The following is a 21,760-nucleotide window of genomic DNA, read 5'->3' as shown; positions in this document are numbered from 1 at the left end:
GCTCTCCTCACTCAGTGCTCTCCTCTCCTCACTCACTCAGTGCTCTCCTCACTCAGTGCTCTCCTCACTCCGTGCTCTCCTCTCTCACTCAGTGCTCTCCTCTCATTACTCAGTGCTCTCCTCTCCTCTCCTCACTCAGTGATCTCCCCTCTCTCAGAGCTCTCCTCACTCAGTGCTCTCCTCTCTCTCCTCACTCCGTGCTCTCCTCTCCTCACTCAGTGCTCTCCTCTCCTCACTCAGTGCTCTCCTCTCCTCACTCAGTGCTGAGTGCTCTCCTCTCCTCACTCACTCAGTGCTCTCCCGACCGAGTCTCCAACAGCAGCCACAGACAGGGGAAGGCTGCAGTGCTGCTTCCTTCCTGCTATCGGGTCTTCGCTGGACTGGACTGAATGAAGCCCCGCCCTTTCCGGTGACACCATTCTCTCAAAAAATCAACTCCATTCTAGACGGTACCGTGGCGGGAGGGTTGACAAGATTGAAGACTCACCATGTTTCCTTCTCCCCGAGCTCAGGCCATGGCCACAGCCCGGCGACCCGCAGGAGTACGTGGGCCCGCTGGAAGGAAAAGCCTCTCTTCGCCCTCCACAGTTTTCTCCCCCTCAGGACAGAGGGTGCCAGTCGGTGGCGCGCGGTGAGTGACAGCTGGGGTGTCCGGGAGCACAGGGTCTGGGGTCTCGCGGGTGGCCTGCTGCAAGGCAATTTTTTTCTTTTCTGTTTTTTATAGGTTTAACAACAAAAAATAATTGTCACAATAATAACGTACAATGCAGCGAGGTGCTCTGATGTGAATACACATAACAACAGCTACAAAAATTATAAAACTGGCACAAAAATGGGCATCAAAGTGGGTACCGAAGGGCGTTTAATCAAAGGGTTAAATGCCTTTGGGCCACTGATCTCACACTGCACATATATATAGGACAGGGAGCCCTACGTCAAAACCAGGTCTCTCCAGCATGGCCCAAATGCGTTCTGGGCAACAGAACTGGCATCAAAGTGGGCAGTCGATTTTGGCCACTTGAATAAGTAACTGGCTTTTTGTTGGATTAAATGACTTTGGGCCACCGACCTCACACTAAGGCCAGGGTCACACACAATGTATAAAAAATCTGTCCGATTTTGTCTGCTGAGAATTGCACCAATGTTCTCCGTATGGTGATCTGTATCTCATCCGTGTGCAATGCCAGGATGCGTTTTTTTCTCAAAAAGTATCCGTGTGTCATCCGTATGGTGAGATTTTCTCACACACTTGCAAAAGGAGCAAATAATGGCTGAGGCTTTCCTGTCACCTGCCCAATGCCTGAGAATTTCTCACAAGTCACACGCATGGTCCGTGTGCTGTGCGATTTTATTTTTTATTTATTTATTTATTTTTTTCTTTCCTCGCACCCATAGACTTGCATTGGCGTTTCTCAGCAGAGATACGCGGACAATCGCAGCATGCTGCAATTTCACTCGCAAGTGTAATATGGACGAGAAAAAAACGGAAGATGTCAGCTGCCCCATAGATTAACATTTGTCCGAGTGCTATGCGATTTTTTTTTTTTTCTCTCTCGCTTAACTTATCCGTATTAAGCTGTAGTGTGACCCTGGCCTAACAATACACAGATAGTGATGCCCTACAACAAACCCAGGTCCCTCTAGCCTGGCCCAAATCGGTTCTTGGCATTAGAATTTGCATCAGAGTGGGCAAACAGCCCATTTCCTCAGATTTGAATGAGTTACTGATGTTTTCTCCACCAAAAGGGATGCTATAGAGGACTGATACTGTATGGCTGTCACTAGTCGTTAAAGAATTATCCTGGCCCTGCTCACTTCTGCTCGTGTGATGTCACATCACAGGTACAGATGCCTGTCTGGGTGTGTGCGCATCATCCGCTGTTATCGTGCACCTGTACTATCGATGTCACCACAGGTACAGATGCCTGCCGGGGGTGTGTGTGCGTGCGAGCGAGCGCGCATCATCCGCTGGTATCGTGCACTTGTCCTATCGATGTCACCACAGGTACAGATGCCCACCGGGGTGTGTGTGTGTGCATCATCCGCTGGTATCGTGCACCTGTCCTATTGATTTCACATCACAGGTACAGATGCCTGTCGGGGTGTGTGTGTGTGCGCGCGCGCGCGCATCAACCGCGGGTATCGTGCACCTGTCCGATCAATGTCACATTTATCACACATATATGATACACATGTATGTGTGGACACACGTTCAGATTAGAGGAGCATGCAATTGGAGGCAGACGGCTGCGAGATGGCTATGCAGAGATTGCTCATGAACAAACTGGCAGGAGTTAGACTCTGTCAGCACAGAAGGACTGTTCGCACCAAGTACATGCACTCGGTGCTTTAGGCTAAGTTCACACTAGGCGTTTTTGCAGCGTTTTGTATATGCAAATTTTCAGCTGTGTTTTACAGTACCAGCAAATTCTGAGATTTCAGAAATCTTATGCACGTAGCTTAGTTTTTTTTTGTCATTAGGATTTTGTGCTTTGCATGTTTTTTTTGCACAATGGAGCATGTCATTTCTTTCAGCGTTTTTAACCCATTGAAATGAATGGGTAGGTGAAAAAAATGCACCAAAAGCACAGGTATCAGGTTTTGTTGTGTTTTTTTTTTTTTTTTTTTGTACCAAAGCCTGGTCCTATACAATAGGACTTCTTTTTCTCAACTCTACATCAGCATGCACAAGAGACAAATCTACCATGCCAAAACCGCAGCAAAAAAAAAAGCTGCAAGAAAAAAGAAGGAAAACGTGCTTCTTTCTTGCCAAGAGATCATGTTTTGCTGCAGAAAGACGCTGAAAAAAATGCCTAGTGTACAAGTGCCCTTGCTGCGAGGCCAATCCTTTAACCCCTTAACGACCACCGATACGCATTAAAACGGTGGCCGTTCACGGGCCTTATTTCCTCATTGCCTTTTTGAAATGGTAATGGGAAATAGGAGAGTAGCGCCGCCCGGCGGTGATTCCCGCGGATGTCAGCTGTATGACATAACGACCCGCTTTATAAAACTGGCACGTTATTTATTCCATTTGGCGAACACCATTAAAAACATGCCAAAAATGTTGCCTTTTCATCATATTGACTCAAAAAAAAAAAAAGCGATCAAAAAGTCATGTGGAAAAAGAAAGGTATAATTAAAAACACCAAACCGTCCCACAAAAACAAGCCCTAATATGACTCATTAGGAAATTTAAAAAAAAAAAGGTCCAGCTTTCTGAATGACGATGCAAAAAAAATTCATTTTTGTAAAATATTGTTTTTACTGTGTAAAAAGAGCAAAGTATAAAAACAATATAAGTCTGGTGTCTCTGTAACTGTACCAACCCAACGAACAGATTGGTCTTGGCACTTTTGCCACTTGGTGAATGGCGCAAAAAAAAATGAAACAAAAACGATAACTGAATTGCTTGGATTAAAAAAAAAAAAAATTATGTAACACAAAAATCTGAAAGTTGTCTCACAAAAAAATATGCCCTCAATACAGCTCTTTTGTTTGCCAAAAAATAAGTTACAGCTCTCAGAATGTGGCAACAAAAATCACACTTTTTTTTAACCCCTTCATGACCTTGGGATTTTCTGTTTTTCCGTGTTCGTTTTTCGCTCCCCTCCTTCCCAGAGCCATAACTTTTTTTATTTTTCCGTCAATTTGGCCATGTGAGGGCTTATTTTTTGCGGGACGAGTTGTACTTTTGAACGACATCATTGGTTTTACCATGTCGTGTACTAGAAAACCGGAAAAAAATTCCAAGTGCGGTGGAATTGCAAAAAAAGTGCAGTCCCACACTGTTTTTTTTGCTTGGCTTTTTTGCTAGGTTCACTAAATGCTAAAACTGACCTGCCATTATGATTCTTCAGGTCAGTACGAGTTCATAGACACCAAACATGTCTGTTATTTTTTATCAAAGTGATGAAAAAAATTCCAAACTTTGCTAAAAAAAAAAAAAAAATGCGCCATTTTCCGATACTTGTAGCGTCTCCATTTTTCATGATCTGGGGCCGTTTGAGGGCTTATTTTTTGCATGCTGAGCTGGCGTTTTTAATGATAGCATTTTGGTGCAGATACGTTCTTTTGATCGCCCGTTATTGCATTTTAATGCAATGTTGCGGTGACCAAAAAAACGTAATTCTGGCATTTCGAATTTTTTCTCACTACGCTGTTTAGCGATCAGGTTAATGCCTTTTTTTATTGATCGGCGGTTCTGAACGCGGCGATACCAAATATGTGTAGGTTTGAGGGTTTTTTTTATTGATTTATTTTGATTGGGGCGAAAGGGGGGCGATTTAAACTTTTTATATTTTTTTTTTATTTTTTTTTTTTACATTTTCTTTTTTTTCTTAAACTTTTTTTTTGTTTTTACTTTTGCCATGCTTCAATAGCCTCCATAGGAGGCTAGAAGCAGGCACCACTCGATCGGCTCTGCTACATAGCAGCGATCTGATGTTCGCTGCTATGTAGCAGAATTGCAGGTGTGCTGTGAGCGCCGACCACAGGGTGGCGCTCACAGCTGCCGGGGATCAGTAACCATAGAGGTCTCAAGAACCTCTATGATTACTATTCTGAAGCATCACCGACCTCCGATCATGTGACGGGGGTCGGCGATGCGATCATTTCCGGCCACCCGGCCGGAAGCGGTAGTTAAATGCCGCTGTCTGTTTGACAGAGGCATTTAACTAGTTAATAGGCGCGGGCAGATCGCGATTCTGCCCGCGCCTATTACGGGCACATGTCAGCTGTTCAAAACAGCTGACATGTCCCGGCTTTGATGCGGGCTCACCCTGCTGTCTTTGTTCTACCTCTCAAAACTAGGAATAAGGCTCTGCTCACATTCATTCTGCGCTGATCGCTTCAGTTGGAATTTCCGTGCAAATTCCCCAAAACCGTGATTTAGATAAAACACTGCACGGAACCACTCACTTATGAGGCAGATGGGGTAACTCTGGACTGGTCTGTCTTCCGGCGGAGTCCCATAATGTCTTTTTAGCACACAAGTGTGGTCGACCACAGATCTGTGCACGCCTAAAATGATGGATACCACCAGAGCAGACGTCAGACGGAGTACGAAGTGTCTACATCTGCCTCATGGTGGGTGCTTCTGTTGGGGGTTTCGTCTGAATCGCATTTTTGTGGGAATTGTATGTAAACCCAGACGTAAGAGCTCAGCGTAGAACACAAGAATGTGATCCAGCCGTAGGCCGGGATCACACATGCGAGAAATACGTCCAAGTCTCGCATGGTAATACCCGGCATTGCCACCGTCTCTCTGGAGCGGAGCGTGCGGCTGCATGTATTGCTATGCGGCTGCACTCCGCTCCTGACTGACTGCGGCAATGCCGGGTATTACCATGCGAGACTCGGATGTATTTCTCGCATGTGTGATCCCGGCCTTATACTAATAGTTTGAACAGTGTGAAAATGGATCCAGCTCACACACCAGGGTGTTGATAAAAATCTGTCATACAGCTTTATTTGGAAGAATTCTTTTTAAAATGGTACAACATCAATTAGGACGTCTCAGACAACATTGCAAATATAAAATAGGGGATGATGTATAGAACCATACGTGTTTCGAACAATAAAGGTCTTGAACGCTTGTCACATGGCGGAATGCCCCACTGAAAATTTAAACATACTCCTACTTAATGAAATAGAACACACATGAGGAAATCATGGCAATGCAAATTAAAAACACACAGAAGCACTAGAAATACTTCAAAACACCTTACAGAGATATGGGTGGGTTAGTCTTGCAAATTCTGCACTCAACAATTTATACCAATAGCGTACTTGAACAAATAGCGAATGTCCTCCCCCGACATTACAATGGGGCAGTGGATGCGTTGAAAAACTGCATCCACTGCCCCCGTTGTTTGTTTATTTCACAACGTACGTCGGGCCGACGCATGGTGACGGCCCCCTACCGACGCTAGTGTGAAAGTAGCCTAATTTATCCCGCACCCAACCTGCTCCCATCAGGTTTGTCATCTGTCACTAGAACTATAGCTTCACTGTGCCTAAACCACAGTAAGCAGCGACATGTTTGGTAAGGGCCTTCCCTCCATTACAATAATGTCAATTTACAGGTGCATATCGCCAGAAGCACAAGCTGGGCACAATGTATGGGTGAGCTGCAATATATGGGGCTTCTATACTGGATGTGAGTTTGCATCTCGGCTTCAGGAAAATGGCCGCCGCGATCTCCATCTGCCCACGCGCGGCATCCCGCGGCCATTTTCCTGAAGCCCCGGGAAGCAGAGCACTCCATCTGCGCACGCACGGCCTCAGGAAGATGGCCGATAACCAGGGGAATAGCACAGATCGTGCTCTTTTTCGGCTGTTGCGCATGCGAGAACCACTACGCCAACGCCGGAAAGATAAGCAAGAGGTGGGGGAGAAACAGCCATTTCACCACACCCTTTTGACCAGACCAGCGTGATTGACAGGCGAAAACGGCGACTTTTGTAAGGTATTTCGGCAGCATAGGTGGGGAATCGGGACAAAAAATACACTATTGTAGAGCACAGCTCAGGCCCTATTTAACAGTATTTTTATCTCATACTGAAAAAACGGGGTGACAGGTTCCCTTTAATATCCGGTATAAAAAAAACTACTGTCCTTGGGGAATAATCTCCCTAGTTCTGGAAATGGAGAAAAACAGGGGACATTAGTCCCGTCTTTTTCTGATTAAAGAAACCAAGAGGGCCCCACAGCAATATAATAAACATAATACCCCTGAACCAGCACAATGTATATACGAGGTTCAAGATGGGAGTCCATCAGATGGGACAAAGCTTTTCCATGACTACGATCGATGTTCAAGACGCGTTCTATCGGGAGTTCCTGATGTTTGTGGTTGTCCAGGGAATACAGTGAACTATCAATTCAATGTTTTCCTGTTCTGGATAACATCGGTGTAACTAATCTTCAGTAATATTATGACAGAAGTCATGGCTTACATCAGTGGTCAGAATATTTGCTTAATATCCTACCTTGACGACTTCATGCTGGTGTCCAAGTCTATACAGTTACTCCAGGAACATCTACAGACGACAAGCCAGGTGCTAACATCTCTGTGATGGTTAGTGAACTACCAAAAGTCAGATATGGTTCCATCCCTGGCAAAGACGTTTCTAGGGGTTCTACTGAATTCTCAGTCCGACATCTTTTTTTAACCCAAGCAAAAACCGATTCGGTTAAGATCAAGGATGGACATCCTATGAAGGAAAAAATCATGGTCGTTGGGAGTTTTTTTTATGTCAGGCCTCTGCTTCATGACATCTTGTATCCAGACGGTAGCTTGGGTTCAAGCACCCTCCAGGCCAATGTTCTTGCAAATTGGGATGGCTTCCTAGAATCCTTCAACAAGAGAATCCCAATACCTGCTGGGGTGAAAGCCTCTCCATGCTGGTGGCTCAGCCCAAGGAACCCAAACAGAAGAGTCCCCTGGATCCAAGTCCCTCTGACCATAAAGATAGACGCCAGGAAAAGAGGATGGGGAGCCATAGTCTCTCAAACCTCCTTCCAAGGAGACTGGTCAGGGAAGGTCATCTGGCAATCATCCAGTGTCAGGTCACTGAAGGCGGTGGAGTAAGTACTCAGATCAGTAACAACGGACCCATAGACTGTTGTGATGTAGAAAGGGTGAACGTACACTCTGCCATGTATTATTACACTCCTGACATTGGTGCACTGCAGAGCGCACGTTCGCACCAAAGCATTTGTCTGGACCTCGTTTTGCTGGGGATATTTAACATATACCCCCACTGAGACACAGAACGCAATGTGAACGCACCCATATAGTTTGGTCTGGGCATAGACGCATCAAAAAAAAAAAGTGTGCATAGCATGTTATTTAATACTAGATGGTGGCCCGATTCTAACGCATCGGGTATTCTAGAATATGCATCCGCAATGCATGGAGCGGTCACCGGGGCGTCGCGAGGAGAGTCGGTAACCGCTTCGATCCGGGAGCATCGGTAACCGCTTCGATCCGGGGGCCAACGGAGGGGGGAGTATGTAACTATTTTTTTTTTTTTTCTTATTTTTAACATTAGATCTTTTTACTATTCATGCTGCATAGGCAGCATGAATAGTAAACGTTGGCCACACAGGGTTAATAGCAGCGTTAACCAAGTGCGTTACAACGCTGCCATTAACCTTGTGTGAGCGGTGACTGGAGGGGGAGTATGCGGGCGCCGGGGACTGACTGCGGGGAGTAAGGAGCGGTCATTTTCTTCTGGACTGTGGCCGTCGCTGATTGGTCGCAGCAAAACAGCCGCGACCAATCAGCGACTTGGATTTCCATGACAGACAGAGACCGCGACCAATGAATATCCGTGACAGACAGACAGAAGGACAGACGGAAGTGACCCTTAGACAATTATGTATATAGATATTTGGGTTTATTTTTTTATATATGTATTTGTTTTTTTCAGGGCAACACCTTCCAGAGTTGTTCTTCATCCATGTGCTGTCGAAACTGTGAATTACAATGTTAAGTTAATTGGCTCTTCGCTACCAATTAAAGTCATGGAGGCTTTGACAAGTGCTCAAGGTAATTGCATAGTTAAAGGGGTATTCCCATCTCCACAATCCTATCCCAATCCTATCCCATTTTGTAGTAGGTGTAATATTAATATTTGCAAATACCTCAATTAGAAATGTAGTATAGTTCTCCTAATTCGCTATGTCGCTCATTGTAGTAGCTTAGGTATCCATGGTTATGACCACTCATGTAGTAACAGTTGTTAGTGGTCGTAACCATTGATGCCTAAGCTACTGCAATGCCCTACACGAGGTAAGGACATAGCGAATCTGAAGAACTATACTACATTTATAACAAAGTGTTTGCTAATATTTTTACACCTACTACACTTTGGGATAGGACCTTAGAGATGGAAATATCCCTTACGTCTCTTGTTTAGTTCTATTGATCAGTATTCATTTTCATTTTGAATAGAAATGGTAGATTTTGATGAAGGTTTTCAGCAAAGAGCTGGGGCTCAGTACTGTATTATCATTGGCAATAAAAAAACAAACAAAAACCTTAATACATTTAAAGGGGTTGTCCCAAGAACAAAGTACATCTTAACAGATCAAATAGACAAAGATACATCTTAATAGATCCAATGTCTAAATGTTCTGAATGCCAGAAATATCCAAGATGGATGGGAGATTTTGCTAAATGTAATTCTCACTGTAACAATCCTGAAAAGGAAGAATTGGAAGCATTTAAAGCAGTGTTTCTCAACTCTAGTCCTCAAGACCCACCAACAGGTCATGTTTTCAGGATTTCCTTAGTATTGCACAGGTGATAATTTCATTACCTGCTCTAACATTAATTCCATCACCTGGGCACTACTATGGAAATCCTGAAAACATGACCTGTTGGTGGGTCTTGAGGACTGGATTTGAGAAACTGATTTAAAGAGACTAGGATGGATGAACACACAACCTAAAAACTTTGTTAAAGCAAAAAAGAATATATTAAATGGAAAGTGGGGGGGGGGGGGGGGGGGAGACATATCTAAAGAAAAATATGATGCTGTCTGTAGGAAATGCTGGGCAAGCGTAAGAAGAGGTATAATCTCGGGAGACCGATATGAATAAAAAAGGATTTGGGTTATTTCAAAAACAAAACAAAAGTCAAAGATGCTATAGATTTTTACAGAATGAGAAGGGTGAAGTGGTCAAAAAATGATTTTGAGAAGGCAGAACTTCTAAATTTGTATTTTGCGCCTGTGTCCTCTAATAAAGCAACTCATCCTTGGGTACTGAAAGAGATAGCAGAGGAAATTGCAGAACCACTAGTCAGAAGCTTTTAAAAATCCTGTAAATAAGTAGAAGTCCCAGAAGATTGAAGAAGGGCAAATGTTGACACGATCTTCAAATAAGGAAAGAAGATGGAACCAGGAAATTACAGGCCAGTGAGCCTTACTTCTATACCAGGAAAGATCCTTGAGCAAATTATTAAAACGTATGTATGTATGTATGGTATTTTTCGGACCAAAAGACACACCTAGGTTTTAGAGGAGGAAATTAGAAAACATTGAAGCAAAAAATGTGGTCAATTCTATACTTAATATCCCCCATCCTGGTATGCATGGCTCCCTTATCTCCATCCTGATGTGTTGGTCCCTCATCAGAAAAAAACCAAAACATTCTACTTACCTTCCCTGCGTGCCCTCGCAGCGTCCTGCTCTAGTGTCAGCATCTGCTTTATGCTTGTAAGCAGCACATGGCAGTGACGTCATGCGCTGCTTACCAGCCGCCAAAGACAGCTGCCGGAATACTCACTGTTCTCCACGCCGGGGCTATGTACCTGGAGTACAGTGAGTTTACATTGCTCTTTAGCAAGCAGTGTTGGCAGCAGCCGCCAGGTTCCTGCTGCTGACAGCTTTCACGTGTGCCACTACTAAAGGGAAGGAATATTCATTGCATTCCACTCCTATGAGAGTGGAATGCAGTGAGTATTCATTGCCTTTAGTAGCCAGCACACTAAAACGCCTGGCAGCTGAAGGAAACCTGCTGCTGCGGCTAGCACTGTGCTCGCTATTAAAGAGAAATGAATATTCACTCCTTTCCATGCCCATCGGCGTGGAATGGAGTAAAAATTCATTTCTCTTTAGCAGCGGGCTCAGGAGTTGGCCGCAACAAGCGGCTCCAGCATCCTGTGAACTGCTGTTCTCCCCATCACATCCAGAGCAAAGACATCCTGACTATAAGATGCACCCCCCCCCCCCCATTTTCTTCCACATTTTTGGAGGTAAAAAGGTGCGTCTTGTAGTCCGAAAAATACGGTAAGTACTTGGATAAGAATACAGTAATTAACCAGAGCTAGCATGGGTTTGTAGCAAACAAGTCATGCCAGACTAATCTAATTTCCTTGTATTATGGAATCCCTGACTGTGTGGATCAGGGAAATGCAGTAGATACAGTATATCTCTACTTAAGCAAAGCATTTGTTAAAGTATCTTATACTATCCTTATTGAAAAAATGACCAAGTATGGGATTGACAAAGCTACGGTTAGGTGGATTCATAACTGGCTGAGTGATTGTACTCAAATTGCTTTCTGTGTAGAGGACAGGAGATTTTTCAGGGTCCCATACAGAATGCACAGTGTACCAGAAATAAAATATATACCTTCACCTGAGGTCCTTAGAATCATCTGTAGCCCAGGTAAGGAGCAGTATACATTTAGAGATGCTACTAGTCACTTAATCAATACCTGCGCTTGTAATTTCCTGTTTTAATGTTGTATATAATTTATATTTATTTTTTCCCACCAGCCAACGATTCTTTAATGGTGAAGGTTCATGAACTTGGATGGGCCTGGTTAGTGTGCAATGATTGGATTTTAATCTGGAAAATTAGCCAATCTTCATCTTCAAAAGTAAGACCTGGCTACAGCTTTGTCTTTTGCCTGATTGCTTTAGTAAAGTTGTAATATCATTTTTTTTTTTTTTTTTTTTTTTATTTTTTTTTTTTTTTGGAGCCTAGCCATCATGAAGTCAGCGGGGGCACTGGTTATGACATAGATTTCACCAATTGGAGCTCACGGGTGACATCTGATAATACTTCTAGTGCTCAGTATTACCTAACAATCTAAGGATCTCATGTTCGTTTCCTCGTGAGCCTAATAAATATTGTAGAAAAACAATAAAAAGTTTGTTTTTTGGGAGTTGATAAGAATTGGTTAATTGTGTACTCCAAAGTGGTTCCACCAACAAATGCAACTCCTCTTGCAAAAAACAGTCCTTCATGCAGCCATGTCAAAGGAAAATTGAGGGAGATATTGACTCCTAACATGGCACATTTCTTTGGATTCTCAGTTCCTAGCACATAGTTATGTCATTTATGTGCTGTTTTTGTGAATTAGAAATGTCTGACGTGCAGGAAACATAAAGCTGTTAATAAAATATTTGAGGCTCAATGTAGCACAGTGATGCCTGTTTAATACCAATACAATTAAACTTTTTTTTTTTTTTTTTTTTTTTTATAACAGTCTATGTCATGTAAGGAACTACAGCTCCCACCAAGTGATTTTCCTTGTTCTGCAGATCTGGTAGACATATCGACCGATGGAGATGCAACAACTATACAAGTAAGTAATGTTAAAAGCATTCCAATCAAAACATGCTGGTCCTTTAAAGCTTTCTAAATGCGTGTAGCAGGGTGGATTTGATTTAAATCTAACTGATTTAAATCACGATTTAAATCACTAGTCAGTAAGGCTTGATTTAAATCAGTGATTTAAATCAAAGTTTCTACCTAAACTAGTTCTTGCTACTTTAACATGCAAGTAGATGAAGATTTTTAGAATCACTTTTTATATTACTTTTTTCTCCCCAGTTTAATGGGTTACTCATTCATATTTGGGCACCACTGTTCTGTTGTACTTAGGAAGGAGAAAAATAATCCTGACCTTAATAACAATTTAAATAGATTTATTCAACTGAAACAATAACAACATTACAGCATAAGTTATTTGCTTAAACAAACATCCATGTTTGTTAACTAATTTGGCTAAACAAAATATATATATTTTAAGAAACTTAGACTGTCAGCCCAGCCGACACATGAAAAACTTAAATACTACTGTCCCTGCTGTCCTCTGTAGCTCACTTGTCGTCATCTTCATCATCTTCTTCTTTGTTCCTATTCATAATCTGGAAAAGAAAAACAAGCTTTCCTGCTTTATTGGGTCCCAACCGATTTCTCAATTTAGAATGAATGAGTCCAAAGGAAGAGAATATTCTTTCAACGCCTGCAGAAGAAGCTACTGCTGTTAAAAGTGAAATCATTACTTGAACAGTCTCTAAATCCAAGCGCTTAAGTGACTTCCACCAGTTTACTGGTGTGACCTTCCTTAAAATATCTTCAGCAAACATATATTTCTTGAATGGTTCCCCCTTAGCTCTGAAGTTTATTATAGTTGGCATTAAAGATGGATGATTGCTGGATACCCATGTCATAGCTAACTCCTCTTCCTCAGCACTTAGGTTTTGACCCTGATATTGGATATTGACATTTGCCAAAAAATGAGCTGGAGTCAGTGCTTGTCCCATTCGTTTGTTTACTGCTTGTAATTTAATTCTGTCCATGTGTAGTTCTGTTTTTAAGTGTTCACTCAGTTCCTTCCAAATTTCAACAGCATCCGCAATAAAACAGCTATTTTTCTGTATTTTGTTTAAAGCTTGAGAGATGGGTTTCAGGAAGCTCAGCATATGTTCAACATTTCTCTTAAGCCCAATGTTGAGGATTTTGGCCGTGACAGTGCCATCTATTTTATCTCGATTTTCTTCACAAAGTGTCATCAGAATAGGCCAGTTTTTGATATACTGCTCAAAACAGTCCACCACAGAGTTCCATCTAACATCTTGTGGGAGCGTTAGCTTGGTTCCACCCATCCTTTTCAGAGCTGCTGCAGCAAAATGATTATTACGGAAGTATTTATCAATTTCAACAACATTAGCCTTTATTTCTGGAACACTTAAGTCTTTGGCTAAGGCTACTTTCACACTAGCGTTAACTGCAATACGTCGCAAATGCGTCGTTTTTGCGAAACGCCGCATCCAGCAAAAGTTTTTGCTGGATACGTTGTTTCGTCATAGAGTAACATTAGCGACGCATTTGCGACGCATTTGCGACGCATTTCCAAACGGTGAATGCGTTTGGCGGCGTTTGGGCGTATGGTAGCGGTCCGTCGGGAAAACAAAACGCTACATGTAACGTTTTTTGCTCCCGACGGTCCGCTTTTTCCGACCGCGCATGCGCAGTCGGAACTCCGCCCCCACCTCCCCGCACTTCCCCGCACATCACAATGGGGCAGCGGATGCGTGGGAAATATGCATCCGCTGCCCCCGTTGTGCGGCGGAGAACACACTAGCGTCGGGAACGTCGGCCCGACGCGCAGCGACGGGTTGTTCCCGACGCTAGTGTGAAACTAGCCTAAGAGGTGCAGCAAATGAGCACTGCAACCATATGTTATTAGCAGCTTTGTATTCCCTCCCTGCTCTTCTAAATCTCTTCTCATCTTGGATACGTTTGCAGCATTGTCAGTGACCAAACTGCGTACTAGACATTTGAATTTTTGTTCACATGTCGTTATAGCTTTTACTGCCACTTCTTGTAAGTATTCTGCTGTGTGTGCATTTCCTGACGTATCAGTTGTTTGTGCAAGGAAGACTTTACCTTCTTCTGTTGTTATACAAGCACATACAATAGGATCATTGTGGACATTACTCCACACATCAATACTTAGGTTAACAATTTTACCCTCCAGAGCTGTTGCACATTGCTCCATTTCTGTCATACACTTGATCCAGCAGTTTCCCTGCAACATCAGCTCTGCTGGGTGGACTGTATCCTGGTCTCAGTGACTGAACCATATTAATGAAATGTGGGTTCTCAGTCAGACGGAAAGAAGAGTTCGTTGCATAAATAAACTGGGCATTTTTTTCATCAATCAACTCTTTTTCTAATCTGCTAGTTCTTATCACAAACCTATCTATGGTGGTTCCAGGAGGTAAAGGTTTTTTCTTCCTTTTGGGTGATGGTGATATGTGGCTGTGGGTGTCTGATGATGATGCTGCTGCTAATGAAGCACTATCCTGGATGGATAACTCTGAAACTGTAGAACAGGATGATGGTTATCTTGGAGGTGGATAGTTTCCAGAATCCATGAATTCCCCTAAACAAAAAAAGTCAATGCTGTTATTTTATTGTTTATACAGTTTCTGCTTATTGTACACAACACATCACTGCCCCTGCCCCAAAAGGAATATTTGTTTTTCTTCATAACTGTAACAAATGACAGTAACATGCAGTAATAATAAGAAATATAATTTTTCTCACACATGACAGTTCAGTCTTTAGAAATAGGATTCAATAAAAATGTTTACCAACCTGAAGATCCTGCCTGTTCAGAAGTGTTTCTTTGGTCATCTTCATCACTGCACTTCTCATGATGTTGCCTCATTCGCGCCACCAGGCCTTGCATCTCTTTGTTGCATCGTTTGCATTTTGCACGCATGCCTGCCTTACCGATAGGTGAAGGAGCTTCATTAAAATATTCCCAAACTGGGTCTCTTTTACGGCCTGCTGCCATTATAAGGAAAGAATGTAATAAACCTCAGATCGTACACATAAACAGATCCAGACTTGTCTGTCTGTGGCTATGCTGCAGTATTGTGCTCAAAGTTTCACTTTCATTTTCTTGTCTGCTTGCCCTTCCTCCTCCTCACACTTAGATTCACATTCTTCTTGTGTTGTGCAGATCTATTCCACTCCAAACAATCAAACATATTGTCTAACTTCTTGGACTTGGCACTGAAGGGGTTGATTCTGTATTCATAGGTTTGTAGCAGGGTGGATAAAAATCAATGTTTTTTAAAAAAAAACTAAAAAATCGGATTTTTTTGATTTAAATCGGATTTTTTTGATTTAAATCGGATTTTTTTCAATAAACTGCTTTTTGAGGAAAATATTTTACCATCCAAAGGTTCTTCCATCATGAGATAAAGCTGAGTTGTTTAACTCAGTAGAATAAAGGCTGTATATGTGTAACATTCACAATGCCATGCTCTTCCAGAGGTTTCTGTAGGATTAGTGGGCAGTTTCTCTCCTATATTATCACAGACGCTCGCTTTACTTACGCAGTTCTCAAAACTGAATTTGACTCCGCAGAGGTCCCAGCCTCTTCTTCACGGCAAAAATGTTACAACATGAACAGAGTTGAGAAAAAGACCTTAATCCTATTGTTCTACAAACCAGGGTGGATTGATTTAAATCACGCCGATTTAAATCATGATTTAAATCACGATTTAAATCAAAAGATTTTTTTCTATTTAAATCGGATCGATTTAAATCATGATTTTAATCATGATTTAAATCACTGATTTAAATCAAAAGGTTTTTTTTAATATAAATCACGATTAAAATGAGAAGTGAGAGCAGTGCGCATGTGCGCCCATAGTTACACGGACGAAACTAGGGGCAACGATCTAACGCCAGGGTGAGGGGGGGACCCCAAAGTAAGTAAAAATCTTTTTTGTTTTACTATATGGCAATAGGTAGGTGTTTAAAAGCAGCATGTCTTAATTGTATAAACTATTAATAGCCTCCACATTTTGTTCATACTGCCCCTTTAATTCCACACTTCTAGCTTGGTTTCACTTTTGGTTTAGTTTCTTTTTCCATTCAGTTGACATGCCCAAACTTGTTGGATAGTCAGCATCCTACAGAAACCTCTGGAAGAGCATGGCATTGTGAATGTTACACATATACAGCCTTTATTCTACTGAGTTAAACAACTCAGCTTTATCTCATGATGGAAGAACCTTTGGATGGTAAAATATTTTCCTCAAAAAGCAGTTTATTGAAAAAAATCCGATTTAAATCAAAAAAATCCGATTTAAATCAAAAAAATCCGATTTTTTTTTTTTTTTTTTAGATTTAACCCCTTCATGACCCAGCCTATTTTGGCCTTAATGACCTTGCCGTTTTTTGAAATTCTGACCAGTGTCCCTTTATGAGGTAATAACTCAGGAACGCTTCAACGGATCCTAGCGATTCTGAGATTGTTTTTTCGTGACATATTGGGCTTCATGTTAGTGGTAAATTTAGGTCGATAATTTCTGAGTTTATTTGTGAAAAAAACGGAAATTTGGCAAAAAATTTGAAAATTTCGCAATTTTCACATTTTGAATTTTTATTCTGTTAAACCAGAGAGTTATGTGACACAAAATAGTTAATAAATAACGTTTCCCACATGTCTACTTTACATCAGCACAATTTTGGAAACATTTTTTTTTTTTGCTAGGAAGTTATAAGGGTTAAAATTTGACCAGTGATTTCTTATTTTTACAACAAAATTTACAAAACCATTTTTTTTAGGGACCACCTCACATTTGAAGTCAGTTTGAGGGTTCTATATGGCTGAAAATACCCAAAAGTGACACCATTCTAAAAACTGCACCCCTCAAGGTGCTCAAAACCACATTCAAGAAGTTTATTAACCCTTCAGGTGTTTCACAGCAGCAGAAGCAACATGGAAGTAAAAAATGAACATTTAACTTTTTAGTCACAAAAATGATCTTTTAGCAACAATTTTTTTATTTTCCCAGCGGTAAAAGGAGAAACTGGACCACGGACGTTGTTGTCCAATTTGTCCTGAGTACGCTGATACCTCATATGTGGGGGTAAACCACTGTTTGGGCGCACGGCAGGGCTAGGAAGGGAAGGAGCGCCATTTGACTTTTTGAATGAAAAATTGGCTCCAATCTTTAGCCCACACCATGTCACGTTTGGAGAGCCCCTGTGTGCCTAAACATTGGAGCTCCCCCACAAGTGACCCCATTTTGGAAACTAGACCCCCCAAGGAACTTATCTAGAAGCATAGTGAGCACTTTAAACCCCCAGGTGCTTCACAAATTGATCCGTAAAAATGAAAAAGTACTTTTTTTTCACAAAAAAATTATTTTAGCCTCAATTTTTTCATTTTCACATGGGCAACAGGATAAAATGGATCCTAAATTTTGTTGGGCAATTTCTCCTGAGTACACCAATACCTCACATGTGGGGGTAAACCACTGTTTGGGCACATGGTAAGGCTCGGAAGGGAAGGAGCGCCATTTGACTTTTTGAATGAAAAATTATCTCCATCGTTAGCGGACACCATGTCGCGTTTGGAAAGCCCCTGTGTGCCTAAACATTGGAGCTCCTCCACAAGTGACCCCATTTTGGAAACTAGACCCCCCAAGGAACTCATCTAGAGGCATAGTGAGCACTTTAAACCCCCAGGTGCTTCACAAATTGATCCGCAAAAATGAAAAAGTACTTTTTTTTCACACAAAATTTCTTTTAGCCTCAATTCTTTCATTTTCACATGGGCAACAGGATAAAATGGATCCTAAAATTTGTTGGGCAATTTCTCCTGAGTATGCCGATACCTCATATGTGGGGGTAAACCACTGTTTGGGTGCACGGCAAGGCTCGGAAAGGGAGGCGTGCCATTTGACTTTTTGAATGGAAAATTAGCTCCAATCGTTAGCGGACACCATGTCGCGTTTGGAGAGCCCCTGTGTGCCTAAACATTGGAGCTCCCCTACAAGTGACCCCATTTTGGAAACTAGACCCCCCAAGGAACTTATCTAGATGCATAGTGAGCACTTATAACCTCCAGGTGCTTCACAGAAGTTTATAACGCAGAGCCGTGAAAATAAAAAAATAATTTTTCTTTCCTCAAAAATGATTTTTAGCCCAGAATTCTTTATTTTCCCAAGGGTAATAGGAGAAATTGGATCCCAAATGTTGTTGTCCAGTTTGTCCTGAGTACGATGATACCCCATATGTGGGGGTAAACCACTGTTTGGGCGCACGGCAGGGCTCGGAAGGGAAGGCACGCCATTTGGCTTTTTGAATGGAAAATTAGCTCCAATCATTAGCGGACGCCATGTCGCGTTTGGAGAGCCCCTGTGTGCCTAAACATTGGAGCTCCCGCACAAGTGACCCCATTTTGGAAACTAGACCTCCCAAGGAACTAATCTAGATGTGTGGTGAGCACTTTGAACCCCCAAGTGCTTCACAGAAGTTTATAACGCAGAGCCGTGAAAATAAAAAATGTGTTTCCTTTCCTCAAAAATATTTTTTTAGCCCAGAATTTTTTTATTTTTGCAAGAGTAACAGGAGAAATTGGACCCCAAAAGTTGTTGTCCAGTTTCTCCTGAGTACGCTGATACCCCATATGTGGGGGTAAACCACTGTTTTGGCACACGTCGGGGTTCGGAAGGGAAGTAGTGACGTTTTGAAATGCAGACTTTGATGGAATGCTCTGCGGGCATCATGTTGCGTTTGCAGAGCCCCTGATGTGCCTAAACAGTAGGAACTCCCCACAAGTGACTCCATTTTGGAAACTAGACCCCCAAGGGAACTTATCTAGATGTGTGGTGAGCACTTTGAACCCCCAAGTGCTTCACAGAAGTTTATAATGCAGAGCCGTGAAAATAATAAATGTGTTTCCTTTCCTCAAAAATATTTTTTTAGCCCAGAATTTTTTATTTTTGCAAGAGTAACAGGAGAAATTGGACCCCAAAAGTTGTTGTCCAGTTTCTCCTGAGTACGCTGATACCCCATATGTGGGGGTAAACCACTGTTTGGGCACATGCCGGGGCTCGGAAGGGAAGTAGTGACGTTTTGGAATGCAGACTTTGATGGAATGGTCTGCGGGCATCATGTTACGTTTGCAGAGCCCCTGATATGCCTAAACAGTAGAAACCCCCCACAAGTGACCCCATTTTGGAAACTAGACCCCCCAAGGAACTTATCTAGATGTGTGGTGAGCACGTTCAACCCCCAAGTGCTTCACAGAAGTTTACAACGCAGAGCCGTGAAAATAAAAAATAATTGTTCTTTCCTCAAAAATTATGTTTTAGCAAGTAATTTTTTATTTTTGCAAGGGTAACAGGAGAAATTGGACCCCAACAGTTGTTGCCCAGTTTGTCCTGAGTACGCTGGTACCCCAAATGTGGGGGTAAACCACTGTTTGGGCGCACGTCGGGGCTTGGAAGGGCGGGAGCACCATTTGACTTTTTGAACGCAAGATTGGCTGGAATCAATGGTGGCGCCATGTTGCGTTTGGAGACCCCTGATGTGCCTAAACAGTGGAAACCCCTCAATTCTAACTTCAACACTAACCCCAACACACCCCTAACCCTAATCCCAACTGTAGCCATAACCCTAATCACAACCCTAACCCCAACACACCCCTAACCACAACCCTAACCGCAACACACCCGTAACCCTAATTCCAACCCTAATCCTAACCCTAATCCCAACCGTAACCCTAATCCCAACCCTAACCACAACTGTAACCCCAACACACCCCTAACCCTATCCGTAACCCTAACCACAAGCCTAATCTTAACCCTATTTCAAACCCTAGCCCTAATTCCAACCCTAACTCTAATTCCAACCCTAACCCTAAGGCTATGTGCCCACGTTGCGGATTCGTGTGAGATTTTTCCGCACGATTTTTGAAAAATCTGCAGGTAAAAGGCACTGCGTTTTACCTGCGGATTTACAGCAGATTTCCAGTGTTTTTTTGTGCGGATTTCACCTGCGGATTCCTATTGAGGAACAGGTGTAAAACGCTGCGGAATCCGCACAAAGAATTGACATGCTGCGGAAAATACAACGCAGCGTTTCTGCACGGAATTTTCCGCACCATGGGCACAGCGGATTTGGTTTTCCTTAGGTGTACATGGTACTGTAAACCTGATGGAAAACTGCTTCGAATTCGCAGCGGCCAATCCGCTGCGGATCCGCGGCCAATCCGCTGCCAATCCGCTGCGGATCCGCGGCCAATCCGCTGCGGATCCGCTGCCAATCCGCTGCGGATCCGCGGCCAATCCGCTGCGGATCCGCGGCCAATCCGCTGCGGATCCGCGGCCGATCCGCTGCGGATCCGCGGCCGATCCGCTCTGTGTGCACATGCCATAACCCTAACCCTACCCGTAACCCTAACCCTACCCCTAACCCTACCCCTAGTTCTAACCCTAGTTCTAACCCTAACCCTAGTGGTAAAAAAAAAAATAAAAAATTCTTTATTTTATTATTGTCCCTATGGGGGTGATAAAGGGGGGGGGGGGGTTATTTATTATTTTTTTTATTTTGATCGCTGTGATAGAACCTACCACAGCGATCAAAATGTACCTGTAAGGAATCTGCCGACTGGCAGATTCGGCGGGCGCACTGAGCATGCGCCCGCCATTTTCCAAGATGGCGGCGCCCAGGGAGGAGACGGCCGGACACCGGGAGGATCGGTAAGTATGAAGGGGTGGTGGGGGGGTGGATCGGAGCACAGGGGGGGTGATCGGAGCACAGGGGGGGGGGGATCTGAGCAAGGAGGGAGCGGACAGCAGGACGGGGGAGCCGGCAGGCGGACGGAGGGGACCGGAGGACTAACGGAGCACTGGGGGGGCGATCGGTGGGTGTGGGGGGGGGGCACTTTAGTATTTCCAGCCATGGCCGATGTTATTGCAGCATCGGCCATGGCTGGATTGTAATATTTCACCAGTTTTTTAGGTGAAATATTACAAATCGCTCTGATTGGCAGTTTCACTTTCAACAGCCAATCAGAGCGATCGTAGCCACGGGGGGGTGAAGCCACCCCCCCTGGGCTGAAGCACCACTCCCCCTCTCCCTGCAGATCGGGTAAAATAGGAGTTAACCCCTTCACCCGATCTGCAGGGACGCGATCATTCCATGACGCATACGCTGCGTCATAGGTCGTTTTGGCACCGACTTTCATGACGCAGCGTATGCGTCAAAGGTCGTTAAGGGGTTAAAAAAAAACAAACTGATTTTTATCCACCCTGGCGTGTAGTATAAGTCCTGGTAGGGGGTTGACTCACTCACTCAGCTGCTTCCCAAGGTAGACACAGGAACGCTTCTTGTGGTCAATCACCTGCTGGTTTATTGTGGAACAGCATAAACCATAGCAGGGTTCAGCAAAGTAAACAGAGACTTTCTGGCAAAATGGCAAAACAAAAAAAATTACTTATAACAAAGTCCAATTGTCGAGGGATTTGCCCTCTCAGACCACCATGTGTCTTCAGCTCCACTAGGAGCCACCGTTTGGAGTCTTTCCTCTCCAACCACAACAAGCAGACTGCCTCTCAAGTCCAGCCATTTAAACCCAGACGATGTTACTGATCACATGACTGTGACATCACACAGGTCCTGTTAGCACAGGG

General features: G+C 43.2%; 1 protein-coding gene across 1 annotated transcript in view; it reads left to right on the top strand.

The window, feature by feature from the left end:
• Positions 1 to 324: 324 nt before the first annotated feature.
• Positions 325 to 21,760, top strand: part of NUP133 (nucleoporin 133) — a 212,839-nt gene continuing 191,403 nt past the window's right edge. Inside the window, exons 1-4 of the mRNA XM_077289140.1 lie at positions 325 to 631; positions 8,439 to 8,557; positions 11,294 to 11,397; positions 12,010 to 12,108. Of these exons, the coding sequence (XP_077145255.1) occupies positions 489 to 631; positions 8,439 to 8,557; positions 11,294 to 11,397; positions 12,010 to 12,108 (465 nt within the window). The 5' untranslated portion in view covers positions 325 to 488. The remainder of the gene's footprint in view (positions 632 to 8,438; positions 8,558 to 11,293; positions 11,398 to 12,009; positions 12,109 to 21,760) is intronic.

Source organism: Ranitomeya variabilis, chromosome 2 (genome assembly GCF_051348905.1).
Source record: "Ranitomeya variabilis isolate aRanVar5 chromosome 2, aRanVar5.hap1, whole genome shotgun sequence".
In the NCBI taxonomy this organism is placed as follows: Eukaryota; Metazoa; Chordata; class Amphibia; order Anura; family Dendrobatidae; genus Ranitomeya; species Ranitomeya variabilis.
The sequence above is the reverse complement of the archived record's forward strand: the minus strand, read 5'-3'. Positions and strand labels throughout refer to the sequence as shown.